We start from the raw sequence: 9,311 nt of genomic DNA on the forward strand, positions 1-9,311 counted from the left end.
TTTGCTTATTCACCAGCTTTGTCTTCAGCAGTTGTGTAGGGAAGGTGAGCATCATAGAATGCCAATTTAATAGAACAAAGTATTCTGCATTGAGGGAGTACTTGAGTGGAGGCCCAATTTGACATGATTTCTTGCCAGATTTTTCTAAGGTTTTATAAGAATGTGCCTAAACGTTTTCAATGTTCACTTTTATAGTTTATACATATTATTGCAAGACTTGCCTTTAATCATTTTCCTCTGTTCTCTTTTTAATAACTGACGCGTAACTGGTTCTTCTACCTTTGGAATGCACTTATTTCTAGCCTCTGTTGTGGGGTAAAGCATTGAACTGCTCCTCCTAAGGTTCAAACCCACCAGTCACTCCAGTGGAGAATGATGAAGCTGTCTGCTCCCGTGAAGATGTACGGGGTTGAGAACTGGTTGGGGGGATCATCATTCCTTACTTGTGTTTCTCAAGCTGCAGCTGCACGGAACGCAACAGTATTGATCTGATTCTGATGGGACTGTATGTCAAACCCTTCTGAACCTCTGATCCCTTTGGGCACTTTGCTTTGTGTTGAATACCAAGTAAAGAATAAATAATGTTGAATGGAAATATTTAATTGCATGAGATAGTATATACTTGATTCTTATTATATTTATCTTTCTATGAAAACACTTATAGGGTAATTTAAAACTCATGGTGACCCATAGGACAGGGTAGAATTGCTCCTGTGGGTTTCTGAAACTATTAACTCTTTGCAAGATTAGAAAGCCTCATCTTTCTCCTGCAGAGTGGGTTGGTGGTTTCAGACTGATGACCTTGCGGTTGGTTGTCCAATTCATAACCACTATGTCACTAGGACTCCTCAATTAAAAAAAAAAAAAGGCATCCTTTATTTAACTTTGCATTCTTAGTGTATGTTCAGCAGGCATTAGCCACTCTATGAATTTTTGATGAATAAATTCATTTTTGCTGATAGAGATAGACTCCTTGCTGAGAAATGTCAGTACTAAGATGTCCAGCCTTGACGAAGAATCATTAAGTGTATTTGTTGAAATTATTGTTGCTAAAAGAGTATAGATGGTCGTGCCATAAGGCTTTGTGAGTTGGAGTCAGACCTTCCTGGAGTGGGTCCCCAGAATTGCTCTCAGGTGTCCACCAAACTGAAACCAAATTCACTTCCAGTGAGTCTTTTCTGACTCATAGTGACCATATAGGACGGAGTCAAGCTGCCTCTGTGGGGTTTCTGAGGAGGTTCATTTCTATGGGAACAGAAAGCTGGTGGAGCAGTTGGTTAGCATTCAAACCATGCCTCCTTCCTGGTTTCCACAGGTGACCTTAAAATGAGAGCTAGAAAGTGGAGCTAAGTGGGCATTGCTGGGTTGAAATGAAAGCCAGGTAGCCAGCCTAATCTTGTTCTGTGTTGCATGGCTAAGCTTTCCTCACATTTGCAAAGGTAAGAGGGATAACTTTGCATGATTAATGAAGGAGAAATATAACAATTTCTCTGGTTTGGAAAGATGGAAGTGAAATTATGTTGGGAACCCTAGCAACAGTATAGCTATTCCCTGTTACTGATTACTTATTCCCAGTTTTTGGAGTAATTTTTAGAACTGGGTACCAGTCACTGTTCTGGAGCACTGGATACAATTCTGGATGCTGATTATACAAACCACTGTTGTCAAGCCAATTCTGACTCCTGTATAGCGATCCTAGAGGACAGAATAGGCTGCCACACAGGGTTGCTCAGTTTAAATCTTTATGAAAGCAGACCACATGTCGTTCTCTTCTGGAGTGGCTGCTGGGTGTGAACAGTGCCCTGGTTGGCAGCAGAGCGCCTTAACCACTGTACCACCAGGGATCCTCATGCTATTAAAAATAAACCAAACTCAACTATCATTTGGTTGATTTCTACTCATAGTGACCTGTGGATGGAGTAGGACAACGCCTGTGGGTGTCCAGGACTGTAAGTCTCTTCAGAAGTGGAAAGCCCCATCTTTGCTGCAGAGCCACTGGAGGTCTTGAGCTGCTGACCTTGCGGTTAGCAGCCTGACACACAACCCCCTGGACCATCAGGGCTCTGTGTTGATTATAGTATGTGTAAATACCGAGCACTAATTATGTTTATAGATTCTTTTTAGCGTCTTTACAAGTTTTGATATTGATTCTTCCAGGTTCTTCAGATAGATCCTGAAGTGACAGATGAAGATATAAAAAAGAGATTTCGGCAGGTACACTATCATTTCTAATAGAGTTTGAATCTTTTAGAAATGTGCTCAGCACATGATTTTTTTCAGGACTTGGTACTTTGGGGCCAAAATGTAACTTTTTTGGGTAATTGTTCTTTCAAAAAACAACAGTGATTTAAAGTCTTATGTAATTTAAGAAGCATATGTTTTCGGTGACTAGAATGAATTCTGTATCTAAATAGAATCCCATTAGCCCCTAAGTAAGAGGGAGAAGCACAGAGTAGAACGGCAGCACTGGCTGAGAACCATCATGAATCGAATCCCCTGACTTATAGTAGTAGTTGTTGTTAGGGGCCATCTGGTCAGTTACACTCATAGCGAGGCTGTATACAACAGAAAACATGTCAGGTGATTCCTCAGCCCTCCCTCAGTTTCATCTTGGGTTAACTAAATGAATACCCTATGAGATAACTGGTTTGAGATAGAATTGCCCCCCGCCCCCTTTTAAAATATAGAATACTTTTTATTGTGAATTAGGTGGGTGTCTATGTTTCAGAGAATCATTTTTATAGGCTAGCTTTTGAAGGTTGTCCAGCCAGGAGATGCACAAGCTCTGATCTTTGCCTGTTTAATAACTTGAGTCAGAAGTTTAATGAAAAGCTTTTGTAAAGCCCTTCTAGTTTTGAAAACTGAGTAACCATTAGCCTTGTCTGTTTTGTTGAACAACCACACTCCCTCAAGTCTGGTCTTCCTGATTACATTTCCATTTTGGTCACTCTCCCTCATTTCTGTGTCTCTCTTAGGGGCTTCATATTTTAATAGGATCTGACCAGAGCTGAGTGTAACTCAGCTCCTGCAAGAGATGCTTGTTAACATCCATTGTTAGGCTTGCCCTCTTCAAGACATTTGTTTCCCTCGCATTGCTGACTCCCATTCATCTATGATCTGCCATTAAGCCAACGTGTTTTTTGATTTTTGCCTACTCAGTCATTTTCCATTATATAACTTTATAGACCTTTTTCTTCCTGAGTCCTACTCTACACAAACGTTCAGCTTTTTCCTTTTTCTAGAATTCCCAGTTTCCTAATGGGATGCATTAGCAGTCTTTCTCAATTTAATAAGCAAGCATTCAAACTCATGGTCAACACAGCTTTCTCTGCAGCTCCATAGAGTTAGGGTTCCTAATACAGCCTCATGGTTGAGAGTGTAGGCATGGGAACTAAACCCTTGCCGTCCCACTGACAAGCAGTGTGGCTTTGGACAAGTTCCTTTCTACCTTTCTGTGCTTGTTTAGTCATCTGGAAAAAGATGCATCCTAATGGTGTGTGGTCCATGGGGTTGGTGACAGGCTTTGGTGAGGTCATCTGCAAAGAGCACTGAGAACAGGTCTGATTAGCACAGAGCTGGTGTGTCCTCAGCCTGTGCTGCCTGTTGTTAGCATCTATTAGTCACTGTCGAATTTCTTCACTTGCATCCTCTCAGGGAGATGGGGTCCTATTTACAGAGGAGGAAACTGAGGTGGAAATAGGCCATGTGAGTTGCTCAAGGTCTTGCAGCCAGTAAGTAATTGAAGTTGGCATTTGAACAGGATTCTGGCTCCATTCAGGCCCAACTTGGCATCAGGTTCCCATTTGTTGTCTTCTCCAGACACGGTTCACTATCTTTCAGTTGGTTGGTTTCTGCCTGTCAGTGGTTCTCAGCCCTAACTGTGGGACTGAAAAAATACTGATGGGAACACCTTAAACATTTTTTTTATTATGGAAAGTTTTAGTTACAGTTTTAAAAGAAAGAATAGAAAAATAAACACCCGTATTATCCACCACCTATATCCAGCAGTTTACTCTATGAACTATATATTTTTGGCTGCTTTATACATGACATATCACCACTAAGGGCTTGAGCTTGAAGATGCCTGGGTGGTGTAGTGGTTAAGCACTCCGCTGCTAACCAAAGGTTGGTGGTTCAAGCCCATCAGTGACTCTGTAGGAGGAAAGACCTGATGATCTGCTTTCATAAAGATATAAAGATGATAGCCTAGTAGACCCTGTGGGGCAGTTCTACTCTGTCCTATAAGGTCACTGTGAGTTAGAAAAGACCCCACCATGCACACTGCAACCAACACTTTAATGAGTATCCTCTCAAAGTAAAAGGTAGTACTTTCTTGCATAATTTATCACATCTTACTATAACCCTGTATTAAACCACCAGGTTGATTCCGACTCCTGACGACCCTTTATAGGGTTTCTGAGACCATCAATCTTGTCAGGAGCAGACAGCCTTCTCTTTCTCACCAGTGGAATGGCTGACTGCCCAGTGCCTAACCTGCAGTGCCACCAGAGCTCCTTATGACCCAGTCTAGTTGTAGTTTAAAAAGGCCAGAAGCAGGAGGTGCCACTGAAACAGTTGGTCAGAGGGGCAAGGGGGCAGGCCTCTGTTTTTAAAAAGACTCAGCGGGGAGCCCAGCTGGAGCCGCAGAGACTTTTTGTTAGAAGGTCTTTAAAGGAAAGACATGCTGGCCTGCTTTGTACCTTTTTGTGCTCAGAATCAGAGACAATAGGAAAGTAGTGCATTTCCCCTCCCTGTCACCAGATTAGCATAGAGCCTCCTTTGTGATTGCAACCCTAAACGTTGCTCCCTTGTGTGTGCACCTTTTAGAACTTGAATTTTGCTAAACACTAGTGTTTTGGTTCATGAGAATTACTTGTTTTTTAATGTTGCTAGCTGACAACTCCCTCTACCCCAAGAGTACCCCTAGTACCTTGATTGTTAAGGAGACCACAGTGCAGGCCAAGAGTTACTAAATGTTCTTTGTATTGACAAACCTAACCTGGTTCTGATTGTAGTTGTCGATATTGGTGCATCCTGACAAAAACCAAGACGATGCTGACAGAGCACAAAAGGCTTTTGAAGGTATTTGTACATTTACCTGCTTATAAGTAATATGTTGTTTTCCATGCTAGAGACTAACTGTCCCTTGTCCTAGATCAAAAGAGGAGTGGTCTCATTTTACCTTCTGGTCATAAAGAAGCTGTGGTTCTCAGTAGCATAGTTGTCATTCCAAATCAGACTGTTGCTGTTTAAGCAGTAGGCCTTAAATTAACTTTGCTGTGTAAAACGTTTATATGCCAATAGACTCTTAACTGCATTGGGTTTCCCCCTGAACATAAATATTTGGAACTATTTTATCACTGCATTCAATCTTGACATAGTGTATTTAGTCTTGTATGTATGTAGATGTAATTTCTCCAAGGCTCTTAAATAACTCATTGCTAGAGCTGTCTGTAGATTCATTTAACAATAGTCCATGACAAAGGAGGGGATGCTTTTAGATGGCACAGGCCCATGTACCCTGCCTGAGTATAGTTCAGACTTTCAGAGGCTGTTTGCAGAAACAGTTAATTTCAATGTTTTGCATTAGCTGTGGACAAAGCTTACAAGTTGCTACTGGATCAGGAACAAAAGAAGAGGGCCCTGGATGTAATTCAGGCAGGAAAAGAATACGTGGAACACACTGTAAGTATTGATAGTGCTGCTGTGTTTACAGGAAGTACTAGCAGCTTTTGGGCAACTTGGTAGGAGGAGGGTGAATGTTGGCCTAGCAGTGTCTACTGGCTTAACTGGTGGCTGCTTCTGTGGGCTTCACCACGTTCTTATGGTGGTCAAGAGTCGTGTGTGGCTGTCTGGGTGTAATTGGCCCCGAAAGCTCAGGGAGAAGTGTGGTGGGGCCCATGTCCTTTTTAACTTTGTAGCCCCGTGTCTTGGAGACAGGGCTTTCTTTGCCCTCTTGTCACCTATTGCCACGTCACCCCCATTTGGAGAGTGGGAGAGTGGATGTGTCCTTTAACCCTCGGTTTTGAATCTTGTCCTTACGAAGTGGACAGATGGGCTTTGAGGAAGGCTGAATAATATATATTTTTAAATTTTATTGGGGGCTCGTTCAATTCTTATCACAATCCATACATACATCCATTGTGTCAAGCACATTTGTACATTTGTTGCCCTCATCATTTCAAAACGGAATACTATTTAAGAGAACTGTCATCAGGGTTGAGAAGGACCCTAGAAAAGAAATTCCATTAGCTGACCACATTGCCTTTTGCTCCTGAGGGCATTACTTAAATCTCCCAGGTGATGGGAAATGGTAAAGGTGGGCTGCTTGAGGTAAGAAAAATCTTTGTTTATATTTTTAACTTATTGGGGCACGAATCTCAAGGCTCTTGATGAGATTCCCTCTCAGAGTCAGTAGGATTCTTCACTGGGTGAGAGTGTGGGCGCTCGGAGCCTTTCCTTTGAAGAGCTGTAGAGCCCGGGGTAGTGCAGGAAATGGCTAAGAAGAGGACAGAGTGGGCCATAAGATAGTAGGCCGGTTGGGTGTTGACGTGGCAGCACTTACGGGCCCATCTTTGGTAGAAACCTGAAAAATGCTTGATAAGTACTCTTTAAATCATTGTGACAAAAATACCTGTAGGTATTTTGCCTCTTGACCACAAGGTGGCAGTAGGGCCTTTCTGAGCTTTTTACTGGTGTAAAAACCCATGGTTATTTAATGGAGTACTGTCATTCTGTTGTGAATGGGTGAATTTAATAAAATAAAATGAAAAAATCTCAGTGGTGACCAAAGTTATGGAAACATCAGTAATGTGATTGTGAGTTTAAGGGAGCGCTTGTGGGGGAAATTGTAAGACTACAATTGTAGAAATGCTAAACAGAACAACAACAAAAGAAGCCCAAATACGGCTTAAACATAATGGCCCAGATTCTGGATCTGCTTCTAAAATTTGACAGAATATATTGGCTTAGCTGTATACATATGACTGCAAGCGGCAAACGATAAGTGGTTAATCTGTTCAATCTATCAAAGGCGCTTTGGATCTGACATAGGACCTGAGGAGTTGGGGACCAGCTACCTTCTTGATAGATTGGCTTTTAGATGGGGCTAGAGAAAAACCCTTGGCTCACAGCTTTTCTTGATCATGTTGATGTTTTGGGGTGGGAGATGAGGGAGCTTACTGTAAATTTTATGTTATATTCTAACGTGCCTTTAGAAAAGTACACATATATATAGATCATGATGTATACTTACATTCTCAAACTGTGGGTGCTAATTTTTTTTGACAAAAAACTTTTTTGTTTTTTGTTTTTTAGGTGAAAGAGCGAAAAAAGCAACTGAAGAAGGAAGGGAAACCCACAAATGTGGAGGAGGATGACCCCGAGCTGGTGAGTGAGGGTGAGAAAGTCACCCTTACCTGCAGTGACTGGCCTAACCGATTGGTTGGCTAAACAGAGAATCATCAGGAAGGATATATTTGTACCCTCAACATTTTATTTTAATGTAGAACATCTTCATCTATGTTATATTCACCTCTCCCGTGCGCGCGCATGAGTTGAACGATAGCTTTTTCTTTTTTAGTGTGGGTCTCTTGATTGAGATTATCCGTGGACTTACTTTATCCATGATCACACCCCCACCCCCACCCCTGCACACAATTATAGAAATTATCTATAGTTTCTGCTTTTCAGGTGTATTGGAGAGTGCTTAGGATACAAACTAAGAGCAGAATCCCAGGTACTGGTGATTCCGACCCCTTCGCCCTGCAGGTCTTCTCCAGATACCTCATCTGTACCAGTTTGAACAGCAGTTGTTTTTAGGGCCTCATTTTTATGGAATCTTGCAAAAGCATTCCACTTAGCTTTCAAGAAAACAAGTTTTTGTAACCATATTTATCCATTTCTGTGTCAGTTAAATGACATAACTACAGCAGTAATTGCAACTGGCATAAATGCTTTGCGAACAGCCCCAATTGACTGTTGGTGAGTAGTCAGCTCCAGACGATGCTTTCCTGGTGACATAGGGCATCTGGGCTAATCCAGTGAGTAGTTTGGGGAGATTGGTTAAGGGTGATCCTATTTAGATCTTTGCATATAATTACCTCACTAGCCTGAAACATTTACAGTCATCGCAATCTGATCACAGTCTAGTCAGTGTGTAACTTGGTCCATGAACTTAACCTCTTACTGAAGATCTCTAAAGGACAGAGAGCCTGGCTAGGGAAATGTGCTTCTTGCCTCAGTGATTCTGTGAATGGGGATCTGTCTGTCTCATCTTTGGCGGTCCCGCTGTTGGAGACACAGTAGGCCTTCCCACTAGCCACTTCTTGGGGGTTAACTGTCCTTTAGCGTTTTCTTTTTAGTCCAGTTTTTCCTTTCACTTCATTGCCCTCTTCAGTCTTTTTTGAAGACTTTCAAATGTTCCTCGGTCTTCCTCAGTTGATAATTATCTTCCTTTATTGGACGTCTTTTCTCTGATTGGACAGGAACATTGGCTAAGATAGGAAAAATTTAAAAAGCAGAAAAACTTAAAAAATGAAAATCTCTTGTAACCATCTGTCTCGCTTTTAAAGACAGCGAAATAGTCTTTATTGACACCTTGATCCCTCTGGTGTTTGTCCTTATAAGGGACTGGGGTGGGTCCCCACGGCTTTCACTGAGTAGTACCTAAGGTGACCACATTAAAGAGAAGAGACAGACAGATACATTTGTGTGAGCGTCTTACGTAAAAGTTTCCACGGCAAATTAGGATCCCACATAACAGTTGATATACAGATTGTTTTGTGACATGTTACAATTTTTACAATGCTTCAGCATTCTGATTATTCCCATTCTGTTTGTTTTGTTCCCATCAGTCTGGCTTCCCTTCATTGCCTTCTTACCTTTGCTTTTGGGTAAATGTGGACTGTTTGCTCTCATCTAGACTATTGTTTAAGGGAGCACATCACTCCAGGGTGAAATTGTTTATTAGATCAGCTAATTGATTACTTGGCTCAAAGACAACCTTCAGGAGTGGCTTCAGTTCCAAGCGTGATAGTCTTGGGTTCTCTCAGTCCAGTAAGTCTGGCTTTTTTCTTTTTTCAAAGGAATTTGAGTGTTATGCTATAACATTCACTCCGCTTGGGACCTTCTATGCAGCATACTTGAATACGTACCTGGAATGCATTTACCTGCAGACACATCTGTGCAGGCGCGCACATGTACTCAGACATGCTTTCTTTTCTTTCTTTTTTAACATTTTATTAGGGGCTCATACAACTGTTATCCCAATCCATACACACATCAATTGTGTAAAGCGCATTTGTACATCG

The 9,311-nt window shown here is 41.7% G+C and overlaps 1 protein-coding gene across 1 annotated transcript in view; it reads left to right on the forward strand.

Moving 5' to 3' along the window:
* Positions 1–9,311, forward strand: part of DNAJC8 (DnaJ heat shock protein family (Hsp40) member C8) — a 26,749-nt gene that overhangs the window by 10,428 nt on the left and 7,010 nt on the right. Inside the window, exons 3-6 of the mRNA XM_013005268.2 lie at positions 2,158–2,214; positions 5,016–5,082; positions 5,591–5,685; positions 7,318–7,389. Coding sequence (XP_012860722.1) covers positions 2,158–2,214; positions 5,016–5,082; positions 5,591–5,685; positions 7,318–7,389 — 291 coding nt within the window. The remainder of the gene's footprint in view (positions 1–2,157; positions 2,215–5,015; positions 5,083–5,590; positions 5,686–7,317; positions 7,390–9,311) is intronic.

This window comes from Echinops telfairi, unplaced genomic scaffold (assembly GCF_000313985.2).
Source record: "Echinops telfairi isolate 266 unplaced genomic scaffold, ASM31398v2 ScPeMD7_7457;HRSCAF=8495, whole genome shotgun sequence".
In the NCBI taxonomy this organism is placed as follows: domain Eukaryota; kingdom Metazoa; phylum Chordata; class Mammalia; order Afrosoricida; family Tenrecidae; genus Echinops; species Echinops telfairi.